The 19,660-nt window shown below is 27.9% G+C and overlaps 1 protein-coding gene across 3 annotated transcripts; it reads left to right on the top strand.

The window, feature by feature from the left end:
- The first annotated feature begins 12 nt into the window (after positions 1 to 12).
- Positions 13 to 13,080, top strand: LOC107455326 (HAUS augmin-like complex subunit 1). 3 transcript variants are annotated; one of them, XM_043052900.2, is made up of 9 exons: positions 109 to 261; positions 618 to 680; positions 3,808 to 3,982; positions 6,025 to 6,148; positions 8,222 to 8,356; positions 8,467 to 8,590; positions 9,455 to 9,520; positions 10,468 to 10,539; positions 12,834 to 13,080. In XM_043052900.2, exons 3-9 carry the CDS (start codon positions 3,823 to 3,825, stop codon positions 12,960 to 12,962), a joined length of 810 nt encoding a protein of 269 aa, XP_042908834.1. In that variant the 5' UTR covers positions 109 to 261; positions 618 to 680; positions 3,808 to 3,822; the 3' UTR covers positions 12,963 to 13,080. The 3 variants fall into 3 exon arrangements, with proteins under 3 accessions (XP_015928331.2, XP_042908834.1, XP_015928332.2); XM_016072845.4 differs by lacking the exon at positions 618 to 680 and having other exon boundaries at positions 13 to 261; XM_016072846.3 differs by lacking the exons at positions 109 to 261; positions 618 to 680 and adding an exon at positions 321 to 371.
- Positions 13,081 to 19,660: the final 6,580 nt, after the last annotated feature.

Consider the following 19,660-nt stretch of genomic DNA (forward strand, 5'->3'; position numbering starts at 1 on the left):
TTCCGCTTGTTTGACATTGCCATTCCGTAATAAAATCTATGGAAACAAAAGAACTAAAGCCTTTCGTTCGGTTCTTGATGTTGGCAAGAATAAACAACAGGAAGCGTTGATAAATTGAATTCAAATTTAAATTTATCAAAACCAAATAAAAACTTTATTTAATTAATTGTTTTAGTATTCTTTCGTAGTGGGTGTATATAAGTCCGATGAAAAGCAATGTCTAAGTTTGAATTTAATACTCACAAACGTGTGTTAAATTATGTATGATTTTGTTTGCTTATATTTTACAATTAACTAGCAATTTCTAACTTGTCTTTAATAACCAGTATAATTTTATGTATCTTACACGCCTTCTATTTGTAATTCAAACAGTATAGTATCTTTTGATAATTATTATAAAATATAATTGACCCTAAAATAAGCATTGTATTATATTTTAATTACTTATTTTAATTTAGAATCATCATGAAATGAGTTATAGTTTGTGCTCGGTTTATACACAATCTTTCTTTATTTTAGGAGTTAGCAGATATACTTTGTGCTAATTTACTGTAATTGCATGAACTCTGATCAACTTTCACATATCATAATAACCTATTATCTCTCATCTGTTTCAGAGTACATTAACATGTATTCAGCTGAAAAATTTCACAGAAAGGCTATCTTCAGACTGCTCATAGGTTAGCCCCCACTCCAATAATTTTCCTAAACTTTGGACTTTCTTTAAAAGTTTTTTAAGCCCCGAACAACTTATGTATTAGACAAAATGCTTTAAGAAATCAAGAATGTTCTACAGTTTATGTATAACTAAACCAAATTATTTTATGATTATCACTTTTTTGTGTAGGCTATCTTTAAAACTAGTTAAAGATTTTTTGGTACTTTTCTATTCATCAGTGCAAGTAAATTGTTCTTTTTTTTAAATTTATTTAGTATTTTTTTTAATAAAACACAACCAAAAAATTTAAAACAGTTGAATTTACATTAACTTTCATTGGAGACTTAATCGCTTAAGTCAGCTAAATAAAAAATATCGATTTTTTTTTAAATTTTTAGAGTTTACAGTTAAACAATTTTTCAATTAAACAAAATTTAGTTTTTTTTTTTTCAGATTATATTTGTAGGTAGCAGTTATTAATATTATTTTTTTTTTAGTTTTAATTATTATTTAACAACAGTTAAGACTACTGTCAAATGTTTTTTAGTATCATTAAAATAATCCTATTAAAACTTAATTATCTTTATATGCTATTAAAATTAATATACTAGGAGGCCTTAAAAATCTGTAGAAGAATGTATAAGATTAGGGTACNAATATTATTTTTTTTTTTAGTTTTAATTATTATTTAAAAACAGTTAAGACTACTGTCAAATGTTTTTTAATATCATTAAAATAATCCTATTAAAATTTAATTATCTTTTTATGCTATTAAAATTAATATACTAGGAAGCTTCGTTTACCAACCATCGTTGTTGCCTTTCAATCATTGCTGTCTTTTATTCTCAAAAGTTTGCTTTTTTTTAAAAATTGTTTATGTAATCTATAAAGACAGTTTTGTGTGTTAATCTCAAAAAAATTAACGATTACTTGGAATTAAGAAATATTCAACTGTACATGAAAGATACAAAATGTGTTATATACCAGAATAAGAAAAAATAAATGTAAAGTAATTTTGCTTGTTAATTATATGCAATATATTACAGAGGTTGGACAAAAATGCAGAAATAATTTTTTCAGAGTTTGGTTTTTTTATGTTAAAAACAGGTTTTTGACATGACATGTCAAAAACCTGTCATGTCATGTTGACATGGCAAGTTTCTTTTTTATCATTAAGGAAATTTTATTCGATAATAAATCATGCACAATACTTTCATTATATACTACAATTATGATTTTTATTATAGACCATTAATAAAAATATCTAACCAAAATTATTGAAACTATTAATTGGTTTTTCTGTAAACATGATAATCTTAATACTTTAAGATCAATGTTATTTTCTATATTATAACCGCTCAGTTTATTTTACAAGTAATATGTTAATTATTATAAATCTTATGATTTAATTCCTTTGAGCTATAGTTTAGGAATTTTTTTTTTAAAATATCGCCATAATAGTCGAATCTCAATTGATAAAATTTTATTTTGATTCTCAATTTTTATTGTAATTACTCATAAAGAAGCAGAATTTGTTTGATTGAACAGGCAGCCATGGAGAAATTTGCAGTTTGAAAAAATTATTACAGAATTTTTTAATCTTAAGAAATGTGTCACTTTGCTAAATATTTCCTTGTTATGAAAACAAATTATATAAATTTGTGTATTTATTAGTTAAAACTCCTTAAGTTCATGAAAGGGATTTCAAATTTAATTTAATAAATTATTTCAATACATTCTACTATTTTTAACTCATTGGCTCATTTATTCAAGAAGTATGGAAAATCAAATGAATTTCTTCCTTATATAAACTTTAATTTTCAAAAAAAGAGTTATTGTTCTATAAAAAATCAAAACTTAAAAATTTAAATTTTAGAGAAATTTTGATTTAAAAAAAAAACTTCATTTTGCGGAAATATTAGGCTTTTAGACTTTTCTGCAGTCTTGCTTATATGTAGATAATAATCATGTTATATGTAGGTACATAATTACCCATGCTTATAGTACCTACTTATATGTAAGCCATCACTATAATTCATTCCCTTTTAAGTAAATTAATTATAATTTACATATAGGGGTGCACAATCTTATGGAGTGAAGGACCACTTACACAGCAGGTAGATTAACGAAGGGTCGCATGGAAATTTAGTTATGTTAGCAGCAAATAATTTTTTTTTAAACAGTGTTCTAAGCACTAAATATTTTTATCAGTATACATAATAACATATATTTACAGAAAATTAATTACTTTTAATTATTAGAATTTATTTATAACTAAAAAAATTTATACATTTTTTAAATTTTTTTCCATTTTTCACAATAATTAATTTACTATTAATAATTAGTTTATTATATACAGGGGTCTGTCCAGGCCGAATTTACTACCGTTTAGCGGTATCTTCACAAATTCAATTTTAGGAAAAACGGTAGTTTCACAAAATACTTTTTCTTAAAATTTTATTTTTGTATCGTAAGAAACGTTAAATCCATATTTTTGTGTTGATTTTTTAATATAATTTTTAATTTTTTACAAATTATGTCTCAGAAAATTACCTCTCAAATTACCTCTCAGAAAAACCTAGACAGACCCCTGATATATAGGTATACATAAATATTGGGGGATGGATATAAATTCTAACCAAAAAGAAGCTTACAGAATGAAAGTTCAGAAAATCTACACATTTTATAGAGTAATATAAATTTTAATTAATGAAAATTTATAATGTTTAAGCAAAAACTAATTTTTTTTTAATATCACCCCTAATTTACAGAAAATATGTTTAATTGAGTAAATAATTTTTAAATCCTTCAATGGTTTCATTAAGTTACTATCAATATTTAGTTCAATTTTTAGAATCAATTTCTTAATTGTTATTTAATTATGTTATAATAGTTTTAGTAGGTCTACATTTTAGTCTATGCAACTCAGCATTACTTGAAAAAATAGTTTCAAATTTCATTCTTATTCATACAAAACTGAAAATGTAAATCTTTTATGCTATGTCTATGAGGATGCTTAATTAGAAGACGAGTATTTATGGCATAGTTTATTATGTTTTGCATTGTAATTGGTTACATCTTTTAGTTAATGTGATAGTTAATATTAGTTAATGTATATTTTATTAATTAATTTTTAATATCTCTTTAAGCTCGAAAATTGGCTGATGCAGTTACATGGGGATGAAGTGTGTTCAAGTCTGCAACCTGATGCTCATGACTTAGAATATCTTTTATCACTTAAATCACAAAATGAAGAATCAGAAAAAAATGTGAGAGAGGAAATTAAGTTGAAGAGAGCTCGTATTCATTCCTTCAACACAAACAGTATTTTTTTTTCAACCTTTATAAATAATATTTGTTCTATCTTTGATTATAATTTAGTTTCGAAATGTGTCATCCAATTATTGTGTTCTGTGCAGTGACCGCTAAGTATCTCAAGAGTGGGGGGCTCTCTCCTTCCCTGTATGTATATATGTATACCCTAGCAGCAAAATAGCATAGACCTTCAATGGACCAATATTCACGAATCTTGGCTGAATAAGGATTCTAATGGCTGATATTTTTCCGATATGGGCCACGTACATGGGTGCAAGTCTTCCATCCCCAGGACGGATTTCCGTCTTTCGAAAATGTCTGCGGACGGAAACAAGACTGACTCGAAGACGGAAATCAGAAAAAAAAATTTCTGTCCTTATAAATATTTTTTAGGTCTACGTTATTGGTCTACTTTCTTATGTCCTGTTGTTATTTTATCAAAAGACAGATGAATAAATATTTTTTGTACAGTACTTAAACTTGATGTATTATGGTCAAGCTTTCTTAGATAGTTTGCATATGTCGAGGGGGTATTGTGTATGTTAGGTATTTCAGTCAAAAAAATTTCAGTCTTGGCCTTTTTTCCAACTTGCACCCATGGCCACGTATAGAATGTTCGATTGACCCAATATTTTACTGCCACTTTACAGCCAATATCAGCCTTATATAGAATTTTCAGATTCACCCGATATTTTGTAATCATTATTCAGCCAATATAAGCCCAATATTGACCCTATATAGGCCAATATTGACACTGCATAGGACCAATGTTAAAATCTAGGCATCCCAATATTGGTCCCTCGGAACATGTTCATTGAGCCAATTTTGAGCCCAACTTGGACCAAGGTATAATTGTTGCTATGGTATATATACAACAACTGGGTCCAAATTATCTGAGCTTCACAAAATAATGTGAACTTGCAATTTTAACTTCTACGAATTGTTTTTGTTTATCAGTAAATTATTTATCTAAAAGAAATTGTTTACCTGTTAATTATTTATCTCTCCTTTAACGGTATATTTTTTTTATTCTGTTTTACTGTTGCTTGTTTTTTATTCTGTTCGCTGTGACATTTAAAACCAGGAATTTACCCCATCTGTCAGCAATAGGGACGTGTACTTCCTCTGCGAGGGGGATGAGTAAGGGATTATTTGGTAACAGTTTTCACGAAGGACACATTAAAGCTCACTCGAAATAGACATTATTTTTTAGAATTCAGACACAAAAAATTTTTGTTGTTTTTTAATTCTAAATTTAATTACACAAATATTGTGAGTTAAAAATATTAGTCTTAGAAAGGGATGTGTGCCTTCATTTATAAAATGTGAGGGGGCTAAGGCCCTAAAAAATAATCATCATGTACAAAGATTGTACATGAGTGTTAGTACAAAGATTATACAAGAGTATTCAAATAGTTTATGTAACAAACTTATAAACATAGTCAGGACTTGTAATTTAATTTCATTCTTTCCAGAATACAGAGAATTTCTAATCTACTTGAGAACATTTTATGATGTTTGAACAAATTCGAAAATACATTTACTTAGTTCAAACATTATTATATTTAACATATTAAATTAATTCTGTTAAATTTTTATGATTATTCTGCTACTGATGATGATGTTTTCTGCTAGAGCTGTTGTTTTTTTCTTTCTAACAACTTCAATGATTGCAAGCTGTATCATTATGTTCTTGCTATAGTACGGCTTTCAGGAGAACTTTTCCAAACACCAGGTGCACATAGTGGGGGGGGGTGCCAAGGTTACGAGGAAAAGTCACTTCAAATAGCGGTGTGGGGTGAATATTTTTGTCTTGATCTTTGCATAGGTCAGCATGAGTTAACACTTTCATTTCTCTATTGCACCTCCATTAGAAATGTGCTCTCAATTGTTACCATAGCAGCAGACAGCCCCAAACTTTTCTTCTGGAGGAGTTCTCCTCAAAGCCGCTCAATATATTTCATCTTATCTAGTCTGTCACTGTGAGATAAATAGTAGAGAAGTCACTATTATTATTTATATTTATTTAATTATTTATTTATTTCTAATAGTTGGGAAACTAAAAGCTCTTCTTAATAGTGAAGATGCATCTCTTAGTGAGGATACATGGAAACAAATTGACTGCGTAGCAGGATTGGCTGCAAAAATGAATATAGAGGAACTTGACTTAACAAAGTAACTTACCAATCCAAATGAAAATTCTTATTTACATTTAATATATATGTATATATGGCATTCGTGGGCAAATGCTGGGTGTATAAGGAATTAAACAAAGTAGACAGAAGGCGCTCTTTATTTAGATATTATGATGAAGAAAGTGAAAATCCAAGTCGCACAGATTTGAATTGCCTCCTTTTTTAAAGTTAGGAAAAATCCTGCAAACTTGTCACGAACTGAATTTTTAAATCACATGCAAAAGAGAGTTATATTTTGCATTCGTTGTAATTAAATTTGGTAGTTTTTTTTATCATCTTTTTTTTTTAAAAAAAAATAAAAGTTCTTTCAATGCATTTATGTCTAATAATTTTATAGAATTACATTAAAAAAATTAAAATAAATCTTATATTTATTTTTTAGACTTTGATGTAGGGTTGCCACTTGTATCTAAAAAATTACTGTTTGCGAACTTCCTTTGACTTTTTTGAGCATTTGAAAACAACTATTTTTTTTTTTAAAAGTCGCGACTTTTTGAAGATTTAGCCTACTGTTTCCTTACGTATTGTGGTAAAATATAATCAGCAATAGGTCCTTATGCCTCTTTTAATTCCCCCCAAAACCAAACGGTTTTTATCTACAATAATTGAAGTATAATAGTTAAAAGGGTAATGAAAAAGCTAGTTGCTGCAATATGATCTGCATCTGGTCGACAGATTTTTTTTATTATGCTGATAACCTTAATCAATGAAAATGCATCATAGTTAGCGGAATTTCTCCCTACTAATTGCTGTTTTTGCTCATAACTGATATTTTGAATACTTAACTGTTAGTAGGGCACTGGGCCCATGTCCAAGAGTTCATGGGTTTGATCCCCGCTGACCAATGACTTCCCATGTAGTAAATGGTGACTGATGCACGCTAAATCTGTTGAGTTGCAAAATTCTCCATGTTCCCATAACAAAGCAATACCTCTGGGGGTACTGATCCAGGAATTTCCTTGTCTTCTGGATTGGTTCAAAAATTACAAGGCTACGGAGTTGAACATTAGTAGTCATAAACCCAAAATTGGGTCAATGACGGATATAAAATAAAATACTTAACTGTTAGTCCAGGTAATCAAGGATTTTGCATGAAAATATTTGATAAAAAATTTCATTTTTTGTACATTTTAGTTTTTTCCTTGTTGACTTAAAGTTCCGCAGTCTTTGCCTCATTTTCTAATTAAGAAAGAATCTTTGAAGAAATCTTTTTTTCTTCTTTCGAAGTAAGAATTCTTTGAAGAATTTATAAAGATTTTCTTAAAAAATTTAATAAAATTGAATCTAATAAAATTGACTAATATAAAAATGATTAAATCTAATAAAATTGAATCACCTAATCTTCTTGAAACATTAAATGTTTTGTTTTACCTAATTTTAGCTTTATCTTAGCTTTGCCTAAGTTTTAGTCTCTATACATGGTGCGTAGCAATTTTAAAAAGTGCTTTTTTTCAATTTTCGTCTTTTAAAAGCCCTTAGAGGTGCTTTTTTCATTGGGCATTTTTAAAAAGTGCTCAAACTTCCCTTCTCGAAAATTAAATTTTTTCTGTTCCATGTCAATTTTCACCACATATTATGCAAAAGAGTGCTTTTCACATTGTTCTATTCGACCTTTTCACAATTCATTTAACTACAATCTATTTTAGCGTACCGTCGGTCCATAGCGTATGAAGGCGCCAATCATTTTGCGTGTTTGATGAAATACTCGGGAGTACACGTGTGCATCTACTGGGTTCGGTGAGATTCTTGCCCTCTCGCGTGCAACTCTGCTGCATTTTGCATGATATTCTCAATTTCAGGCTTCATTTTCCACCGGCTGATATCGTACCGAAAAACCTCTTCATCTTTTTATGATGATTAATTTAATCAAGAAAAGAATTCTTTATCAGAAACTGGTTATTTTATCATGATCATGTAAAGTCTTTGAAAATTATGTTGCATTTTGTTAATGTATATAGTGCTTAAAAATATTTTTTGAGTGCTTAAAAGGTGCTTATTTGTTGTTGGAAAATATGGCTATGCACCCTGTCTATATATATAATGATTTTTTCAGTTTCCTACTGGCGATTTGTGAAATGAAAAATGAGAATTTTAAAAATGAAGAACAGAAAATGATTAACTGTGCCTTGATGTCTTCGTATAGTCAAAAAAGCTTAAAAATAAGAAATTCTAATGATATTCTTAAAAGGTATAATTTGTTTAATATTGTGTAAATAAGCATGTTATCCTTTACCATAGAATTTCGAAAAAATAGTTGTGTATAAATCGTCTTTTTGTGCTAATTGTATTGTATTTCAGTCAATTAAATGCTTTGACAGAAGTAGTTGACACTCAAGAATCTAATAAAGAGAAGATGACTGGAAGAACAAAATTCTTCAACACCAAATCTGCAGAGTATGAAAGGGATATTAAATTATTTAAGGTATTTCATTATGTTTTTTTTAGTTAGCATTATAAATATCAAAATTTAAATACATATCTGCCAACATTGGAGAAATAAAATAACAAAGACTAGCCACATTTTTGAAGCTACATGTAAAGTTTTCATACATGTGCATAATCATTTAAGTCGAAATTGGTAATAATATGAGCAATTACATTTAGTGAAGTAAAAAATATGTATATAAGTTTTAATCTAAAGAAGTTTTTTTTTAAACCATAATTTATAATTACTTTTAAAAAAAACTACTTTTTTTTAATTGTTTGGAACTACCAAAATGTACTTGAAATTGTACTTATTACAAAATGTACTTTGAAATTTTTATACTCCCTCACCCCAGTTTTTAAGCTCAGCATATTTGTTCACCATATACAGTAGAGAACCGATTATCTGGAATGATTGGGACCAACGTTATTCCGGTTACTGATTTTTCCGGTTTTCTGAATCGCTACAAAAAGCCTTTTTTTTTTTATTGTCAAACTCAACCAAAAAAATATATATTTAGAATAATTTAATAAAACTCTTACTTCTTTTGACAGTGTAGGGAACTAATGATTATTTCTAAAATGATGGCAAACATCTTTTAAAAAAGAATTCTGAAATCTTTTGTGGAAATTTTTTTTTTTTTTTTAAATGGCGGGAAAATTTATTGAATTTCGTTCCGATTTCCGGATAAGAGGTTCTGAACTGTATTTATTACTTTTAACATATGGTGACAGTTCAGAAGAAATTTAATATTTATCAAAATTAATAATAAATTGTTAATTTCTCATTTATCAAAATATTGACATTTGGAAACTTTAACTTTTTCAAACATAATTTTTTATAAATCTTTAATTCTTTTAGGAAAGATTGAAAGTGGTCAGCTTTGAGGAATCATTACAACACAGCAATTTAGTTGAATCTTTAGAGGTAAGTAAAGGTTAATTTCTTTACAATTATTTTTGAGATCATTATTGTAGTAGTTATTTCAGACAGGGGTGATGGAATTCTGGGTTTTTAGTATTATCCTTCCGGGTCTAAAAATCAGAAGCAGAGCATATGATTTTTCTGGGAATATTGCGTAGTTTCGTGTTTCTCAAGACTATTGGTTCGCTGACTTTCGCTTATCAGAAACCTATAATCTGAAGAAATTTTCACAATCTTTCCTCAATTTAATTTCGAAACTTTCGCCAATTCCTGTTTTACATACACGCGATTCTTCCACCAGTGGGCTGAAATCCGCCAATTTGATTCTTTTGGTTTAGCGGATTTTTGCCTTTTTGGAACTATGCTTGATGATTTGCTTGGGTTTTGTTTGATAAGAAAAGGTTAGTTTAAAGTGACAATACCCAGCTTTTGAAATTGCAGGATGGTATGTTGATTGCTTCAGAATTTATATCTTTCGTCAAATCCAATTGGTTTGATGCAAATATTAAAGAAAAAGCTAATAGGAAATTTCTGAACTGAAATACTAGATTTTTATCTGACAATTATGTGCCATAAAAGACAGGGTATTCATATTCATTTAGCATTGCTCATAAAATAAGTGCTTCTTAAAAAAAAAATTTCAATTTCAACACAATTTCATGTATGACAGCTTTTTTGAACTGTTATCTTATTATCAATCATGATCTTTTGTAACTAAATAAAATCGAACACATTTTGCATCAATAGATAGGTTAAAAATTGAGTAGTTAGAAGCTCATTTTAAGATATTTATGAGCAAAAATATGTATGCAAAATTTTTCTTTGGAAGACTGTAAAATAAATCTGGCTATTGAATTAAACCAAGCATATTGTAATATTTGATTTTCTACACTGGGAAAAGAATAACTGCTTCTCTAATGCCATTTTTAAAATAAATGTTTATATTTTAGGTTATTAAAGTTTTAGAAGAAAAACTAAAAGTTTCAAAAGATAAACTGAAAAGTTACATAAATCTTCCTCCTGTGAGTATTTTTTTTTTCTTCCTCCTTTTTACATTTTTTTCAGTAAATCATTTCAAGTTCAGATCTGTTTCTTTCAAAAGCATGTCATTTGCAGAAAATCTATGTTTTTTTTTGGATAAAAATAAATATTAATAAAATGTCATAATCCTTTTTTTTTTTATTGAATTAACAATTATGATGAAACTCCTGTTTCAATTTAAGTATTCTGATAATGCAATTATGAATAGTTTAATGCATTTCAATTCATGTTAAATTGAACTAAAAGTCAAAGAGAATTAAAAGCATGTTTCAGTAAATGTTAATAAATTCTGTGTTAAATTGATACATAAGAAAAGATTATAACTTGCATGAAATCTATTTAATATGTCAAATAATGTGTTTTGAATTTTCTGCAATTTGGTATTTCAAAATCTCCTAAATGTTTTCATGACTCTATATTAAATATGCAGCAAGATGTTATTTTTCATATTCTTTTCGCTTTATTGTTTATATTGTTCAAACTTTAAGTATAATTAAAAAAAAAATAGAAAAATTCCCATTTTTAGCCATTACAAAAATCTACAGAACTACCTAGAACAATGCCCTACAAAGTAAGCAAGAATTCTTTCTTCAGATCTCCAACTTAAAATTGAAGGAAAAATATGACATATACTTTTTCATGAAGAAACAAACAATGAATTTCAACCTCATCCGAAATCACCTATCTACTGCCCCACAGAGATCATAATATATATATATAGTTAAGAATCAGATTTAGCTGTAATCACCTAAACAATGTAATTGAAATATTCAGTGATGGCTCTAAATTGATTAATGTACAAACAGGATGCACATTTGTTGTAAATTAAAACCGGTAGATCATCAAAACAAAACTGTTCAGACTAGTCTTCAAAGTAAAGCTCCGGGTCATTCTCCAGTTTATATACTAGATTAAAGGTCACAACATCTAACAGAATATTAAAATTTTTTGACTCCATGTCAGTTTTATGAAAGACTAATGATGTAGAATTTCTAACCACCACCATAAAAATTGTCATAACCCCAAACATCAATCTGAATTGAATGGATGAGAAGAGATTGGATGGATGAGTTAGATAAGGGTAATGAGAAGACTGACAGACTAGTTTAACTGGACTACAGGAAACTAGCTTACAGGAAAAACAACCAAGAAAACAATTAGACAAATTCTCTTAAAACAAATGAAAAAAGACTGGCAGACTAGATATAGCAGCCCTGATACCAGAGTAATGTATTTACTAATTTCCAGAAATAAGAAAATATACAACCTATTTTATTTACAAATTCCTTACAAATCAATAGGGCTTAACATTGCACCAACATAAAATGTATCAAAAACTATAAGAGTGCAGAAACTGCAGCCTAATAGAGAACCTTGAATGCATATTAATGTACAACCAAATTAGAAACTATTTTTCTAAACATAATTTTAACTTACAATATCATGAAACATAAAATACAGGGAATCCGATCTATCATGGAAGCTATCTTCAATAACGGACTGAATATCCGTATAAATTTTTTTTTTGAGTTTCCTGGCCTCCAACGAACAATGTTCAGATTTTTATTTTTAGCAATTTATAATGAGCTTCTTAAAGTAAAATGTATCTTAAAGTAAAATGTAGAAAACTTCTTATCATCAGTAACACATATTCTGTATATCACTAGAAAATTATATGAAACCAAAATTTCATTGCAATATCTGTACTGACACTTCTAATCATCACAATTATACATTATTCTATTGCAATCAGTACATTCAAATTATAACCTACTTCAGTAAACCTCAGGTGCTCCCTAAGGGGGCCAGTCGAATTTAGGTTAGAATTCTTGTTCACAAGCTCTAAATTGTGATAAAAATCTCTTTTTTTTTTAAAGGAAATCACCATTCCTACATTGCTTAGAAATACATTTATTGTTTTATAGTAATGCAAAGCATACTACAAACAGATTGAAAATAATAAAAGTTTGATTTGTAATAGATGAGAATTAAATTTTTAATAAATTTTCAATAATTACTTAAAACAATGTAAATTTTTTATCATATTTCAACACTTAGTCATCAATGAATGACATTACACTCACCATGTTAATAATGAGTGATAAAAAAAAGACTGCTGAATATACTATTTGTAGTAAAAAGTTATGTTACATTTTTCTAGATGAAAATACATCTCCTAGGTGTAGAATGTGGAAACTGATCGCCTTTTCATTCAGAAATATTCTGACTTTTTTTTTTCTAATCTTGCACTATCTCTTTTTTCTTTACTTTTTAGAATGAAAGCCTGACAAGATTAAAAGTTGAAGAGAAAAAAGAAGAGTTAAAACAATTGGAGTTGGAGTTTATGTCTCTATTAGAAAAGTGGGAAAACCGTAATGATAGTATCAATAATACTGGTACTTAAAAGTTTTAAAGTGGTAGATTTTGTAAATACTTGCACACACACCATTTAATTATGTTCATCTGTTATATTAAATAATTCGTATGCTTAAGTTTCTTTAATAAAACAAATTTTTATTAAATTTTTGCATTTAGTCACAGCATTATTTCAATTTATATCCAACTAGTTATCAGAAAAGGGACTTTTTGTTTGTTAAATATTCTTCCAAAAATTAGTTACAACCTATTGATTTTAAAAGTAAATTTTTATCTGTTATGAGAAAAGTAGTTCTTAGTGAAAAATTAATGACAAACTATCTGACAAATGATCTAGTTTTTGATAAGTCTTTCCCTTGATCCTCAATAGTGATTTGCTTTTTATATAAATTTATTAATAACCTTTTATTTCATATTAATTAATCTTAGTATCAATATTTTCTGGCACCACTGCTTATTAAATTTTTACAAAATATAAGTAAGTATAGAATAGTAAATAAATTTTGGAGCGCAATATGTACAGACTAAAAATAAAGTATATTAATGTAGTTATGTAAATGAAGTTTATTGATGCTATGAGAGTTATTTTTTTGATATAAACGAAAGAAAAAAAATTATATTAACATAAAAGATTACCATCTCATCAAAAAATTTGAGTCTTTTTCAACATTTTATGTATGTGAGCAAGTTATTATTACTTTATAAAATTAGACATAAAAATCAAGTTTTTTAATTAGATCTCTTAAATGTAGTGTGAAATTAAGTAAATTATTACCGTCCAGTGACTAGTAGTAACATTTTTAATAAGGGCCACTTTTTCCAAAATTCTCAACTGTTAAAAAAAAATATTGATCTAATGCATTTTAAAGCATTTCTTATAGCATGAAACACTAAAGGTTCATTTGTAATATGAAAAATTAAGTCTGAATTTTAAACTAATAATGCTATATAAATTTACATTTTACATAAACTTTATAAGTTAAAAAATAAATCTGAAATAAAAATATTGTATGTAGTATAGTAAATACTATAATATAATGATGAAATTACATTCATTAGATTATTTTTAATTATTATTTATCATAAATTGAAAAAAAAATATTAAATTTAACTTGAAACTTTTGATAAGTTTTTTTGAATCATCCTAAAATAACCTGAACTTTCCAGAGATGATTACAGATATGAGAATTTATTAGCACATTACAACAAAAATATCTGTTGACGATAAATATTATATAGCTCATACAAAGAGACAAATCATCGCTCAGTATAACAATATTATAGACTTGAAATTAATTTTATTTATGAATTTTGAATTCTGCTTCAAAAAGGGTGGACAATCATATGCAATCACCAACCTTGATTTAAACTGTATTGTGCAAAGTTATGTTTATATTTGGAATCATGAAAAAGAAACATTATTTAAAAAATGTTTTCAGGTGTTCTGTAATCTAAATCTTTTTTTTTTTTCTGCACAATTTTACGAATAAGTTTTGTTATAGAGCGGCAAAGCACCCATATTCATAGTGGGAGGGGGTAAGAGAAGAGATAAAGCATCAGAAAATCACTTCTTAGGCTTTTCCTTATTTTCAAAATAATTTTAATTAATATTTATACAATGAAAAATTTATTTAAAAAGAAAACTCGATGTTTTAACATATTTTATGAGTAATAATCACCAGTGAAATTTTGTTTCTTTTATAATATTTATGAAAATGGGTTTATTTCTGAAATACTATTATTGCTTCTCAGCCCACACTTAATATTAATTGTTCATAAAATAAAAATGAATTTTTTGCCAAAAAAAATTTTTTTTTTTTTAAATATATTTTCTATTTTGAAACAGTTGGAATTATAATTTCCTTAGTTAAAAGAAAAAATTAGAAGATTATTTACTTCAGGCTATATTTAAATAAAAAATCAGCAGCTCCATTTTGATTATACTTGTTCTTTTTAAAAACAACACTAGCTTAAATAATCACTTATTTACGCTTTCCCCTTTATTTATTTTAGATCAAAAATCTAAAAATGCAGGTATATCCAAGGCAAGGTCATGTCATGACCATTAACCGGTCCTTAAATTCGTCAATGTCATTAAACAGTCAGAAAAAATTTTAAATTCTTCATATCAAAACTCAAATGATTCTCTTTTTTTTTGTAGTATTGCATAGATTCTCTTCTGATGCTTTTTTTTCTGTCGCTTATGACACCTCAGAACTACTTTCAGTTTTTAATCCATATCACTTTACCATAGCTGCCAACTCAGATAGGAAAAAAAAAAACAGAAGATTTTACAATATAATTTAAATTTCATAAGTGTTGCAAAATATACTAAATATTTTACACAAAGGGGATTATTATTATTATTGAAATAGAAAAACTGCAATATTTTCCAGTCATGATTTCACATTAAATGAACTAGAAATGTTATGTATTATTATTATGTATAATTTTGGATAGTAATAGGCATTTAATTCATCAAAGATAGTTAACTAAATTTCATAAATGAAGCTCGCTTTATAATTATAAGCGAGCCCTGTCGTATTAGTCACACTCTTTTAAATATTTAAGCAAGAAATAATCTGCACAAAAATTCTATTTCAATAGGGATTTCAGGCAACTTTCTCAATTTTAGGGAATTTTTCTACAAAAATCAGAATTTTTTTTAAACCAGTAGAGCAGGAGAAACCCTGCTAAATCCAGTAGAGTTAGCAGCTATGATTCACTCATTCATTTTTCTTAAAATTAAAAGTCCCGCAGTGGACTGATCGTTAAGACACGGTTCCCAGCAGATCACTGAAGTCAAGCATCACTGGCTACGGTCAGTGCGCGGGTGGGTGACCACTTGGATCAGTCTGCGTAGGGACCGAGAGTGTGCGGTATTGGTCCTCGTTAAACTGTGCTACCGCAAAGTGTTCGACTTCGCGCGCAGGTCGTCGGGCTACCGAAGCGGGGGTGCCATCCCCTCCGCAGAGGATCAAAATTGTGATGGCATGTCTTCGGATCATCCTCCGGGATGTTTCCCAGACCGTCGCCAATAGCCCATTGTGCAGCTCTAGTGCGACGTAAATTAACAACAACAACAAATCTTAAAATTAAAATAACATTCAAAATGAAATAATAGTAACATACATTTATTTAGAAACTAAAAAGGGAAATTTACATCAATAAATTGTTATTTCTTTTTCATTTCTTTAATTTTTATTAGATAGTAAATACATTTAAAGTATCAAATTCAACTGTGAGGAAAATTTTAAATAAGGTATGTATGTTTAAAAATTCAAATTGAAAAATAATTAAAGAAAAAATAACCTGACCTTCTCACCTGTGTGCAGATCAGAAGTGGAAAGAAAAAAGAGATCAATAGAAGATCTTTTGATGTAAATGTTAACATCAAAACTCCTGATTAAAATATTCCCAGTCTTTTCTTAAAAAATAAAAAGAGAATGTATGGCTTTAGTTTTGTGTAAAAGACAAAAAATATGCATATTTTATTACTCTTTCAGGACAGCGTAACATATATATTACTGATAAATTTAAGCTTTCTGAAATTTATTTGCGCCAAAACTAATTCAAAATTTTAAAAAGCTTTTTATCAAACTTTAAAATGATAATTTTGTTATTAATTTCATGTTGAGCCTGCTTGGAAAATTAATGGTTTTATTAAACAGAAAAGTTTATTTCAGAGACAGAATAAAACATTTTATAGCTATAAAGTCAATTCAGAGTTGGCAGTATCTATTTTTAAAGAGAACAGCTGTGTAGTTTTAAATTTTTATTTTTTTTAAAAGAGAAAAATAATAATTTGCTTTTTTTAAAAAAACTTTAGATGTTTGCAGGGCTGTCAACTTTCTACGCTTTTTGTAAAAAATTATTTTTATCCAGGCAGCTAAATTGATGTTTAATTTTTTCTTTAAACCTATTTTTCACACTACTACATATAAATGATTTAAAAGTTCATTTGCAACGCCACTTTGTTCCAGATCCTTCGCGATGAGGCTTTTAAAAAGGTGACAAAATTATCAAAAATTCTGAGAAAGCTTTGGTTCTAAATGTCTACCATTTTATAAAGTATTTTACAAAAAGCACAGTAGTTGGCAGACCTGTTTTTGTAACTTTACATCATCTAAATTTCTTACCTAATTTTTTTAAATTACATATTTTGAAAAATCATCAGTCAGCAAAGAAATTTCACTTTTAAATAAATATGTAGACTCTTTGCAAAAATGAGAAGAAAAAAAACTAGAAAATAAAAAGCTGATACAAACGTGTATGATTTTGACAGATATAATTTGGTTTTAAAATTTTTGTTTCGCACATGAGTTTTTGAATAAATTTGAAGTTTTTAATCATTTTGTGCTCATGACCGATTATCTCGCTTTCCATCTCTCGAGTAAAATAATTGCGGATTGTGTTGGGACAGTGCTTAGACTTTCAAATTTATTCTAATGTTTGTGGTTTTAAAGAGTCTTGGAAGCAATATTGTCCACAAGGAAAAAAATTTCAGATTTTTATTATCAACATGGTGCCTCTATCTATCAACGTTCTCTTTAATTTTATAGACCATATTAAAATTTCAAAATCATTCAGAAATTAGTTCTTTCTTACATAATTTATCTTCTTTGTATATAATTTTTTTGGGGAAGAGAGGTTTAAAATAAGGATAAAATCAACAAATTAGAAATTTAGTATTTTTTTTCCTTCAAAGTATGGATAATAACTAAGTATTTTTTAACTGGAAATTTTTTTTTTCATCTAATAGGATGGAGAGACACTTAAAAATTTGCTAGATTAAAAATTCTTTTCGGATCGGATTGAGAAATTCACATATACAATATTGAAAGTTTAGAAAAACACTGCTCTGATGAAAAACATATCGCTCAATTGAAATCTAAAGAAGTTTGAGTCACTTCTGAGAAAAAAGAACTTTTCTCAAAGCAGAAGATTCCAGACATTAAGTGATGCAGCATTATTGTTTTTTGAAGGAGTTAGCAAAGGAGACAAATGGATTGCTCTCCTAATTTTTCACCCCCTCATTCCAAAAAAAAAAGAGGCCAAATCCACGTGATTTTTCAGAAGTGACTGACTCTCATTCTTAACCCTTTGACGGTTAGGGAAATGAGCAGTTTCCGTTTCACTAATTCGCACAGTATCACGAGCAAACAGCAGTTGAAATAAGCAGCTGTTTTCCCCCGCCATACTTCCGAAAATTTCACCCTTCTCTGGCGATACCGCAGATAGCTCATCTCACACATTTTAAAAATTTCTTAAAGTATTTGTAGTACATAAATAACACTTTTTACGTACTTAAAAATAATTAATAAATGATAATTAGTAATAGTAAATTATAAATGATCATAATCAATTATATAAATAGCTAATTATAAATATAAGACAAATTGAAAGGACTAAATAAATACAGTTAATGTAAAACTTTATGAAGCATTTAAATACAGTAATTACCTAAATACTCTGAACAAAGTCTTCATCAGACTCAAAACTAGATAAGCTTTCTATATCATAATTATGTAACTTTCGCTTTTCAGCCATTTTACTTTACAAACACCTTAAAAAATACGCATAAAAAGAACAAGGTAAAAAAATTAATTCCCCCTTCATTATGAAAAAGAATTTTATGGAACCAGTACTGCCATCTGTAGGCAGTGAAACTAACTACGCTTCGCAAGTATGATTCGTTTTTAACATGATCAATGTAGATTAATAATGGCAAACGAGCTCAGCTCGTCAGCGCACACTGGGGAAGAATTTCACTATGCGAGCAGAGCTTATTACTAACCATTTTGGTCAAAATCTTGCTCCCGAGCGGAACTCGTTTGTGTGCATTATGAAGCACGATTTGATTGTGAGCCGAACTCGTTCATAACCGTCAAAGGGTTAATGAAAAAATTTAAATATATTACTAATAGAATTTTAAACAAAAAGTGATTAAATTTGAAGAAATATAACAAAGAAAATCCAAGCATTTTTCTCTTTTGTTACATAATTGATTGAAAATAAACTACAACATAAGTACATTAATTTAAAAAAACAAAATTTATAATTAAAATATCTTAATATTATATATACATGATCAATAAAAACCAAAAAACACATCATAACATCATAAAAACAATCATAAGTAATATCAATTTTTGAATAAAAGAGTTAATTAAGTTAAAGTCAGTTTAGTTAACTGTAGTTGAAATGAATTAAAGCAAATAGCGCAAAATTTTATAAAACAGAATTTTTAATAGGTCAATAAATTTTAGCAACAAAATTAATTCAATTGATCTAAATTACTTGAATTTTTTTTTAAACAAAGAAACATTGATTTCTAATAAAACATAACATAATTTTTTTTTTAAAGTCATAAATAATCTGGAAGTTTTTTTAAAAACTGTAATTAATAAATATATTATTTAAGGTGAGATTCTTTTAAATTTACTTTTTAATAATCTAATTTCAATGATATTGAAAGTTCTTTACTAAGAAATATGAAAAAATACATTTAAATCAGCTGAGCATTCCGGAGTATCTTGGAAGATGATGCGGTTGCGATGCTCAGACTTTGTACCCGGCATGACTGTCTGATTGACATCTATTTTTCATTGGTCTCCTCCTGCCCATCTTTTGTGTTTTCTGTGGGGATCACATCATTCTGGATGGTCATCACACTGCATAGCGCTGTTGGGAGTTCCTTTGTGGAGTGTTATTAGGAGGCTCGAG

Source organism: Parasteatoda tepidariorum, chromosome 6 (assembly GCF_043381705.1).
Source record: "Parasteatoda tepidariorum isolate YZ-2023 chromosome 6, CAS_Ptep_4.0, whole genome shotgun sequence".
NCBI classification, from domain to species: Eukaryota; Metazoa; Arthropoda; class Arachnida; order Araneae; family Theridiidae; genus Parasteatoda; species Parasteatoda tepidariorum.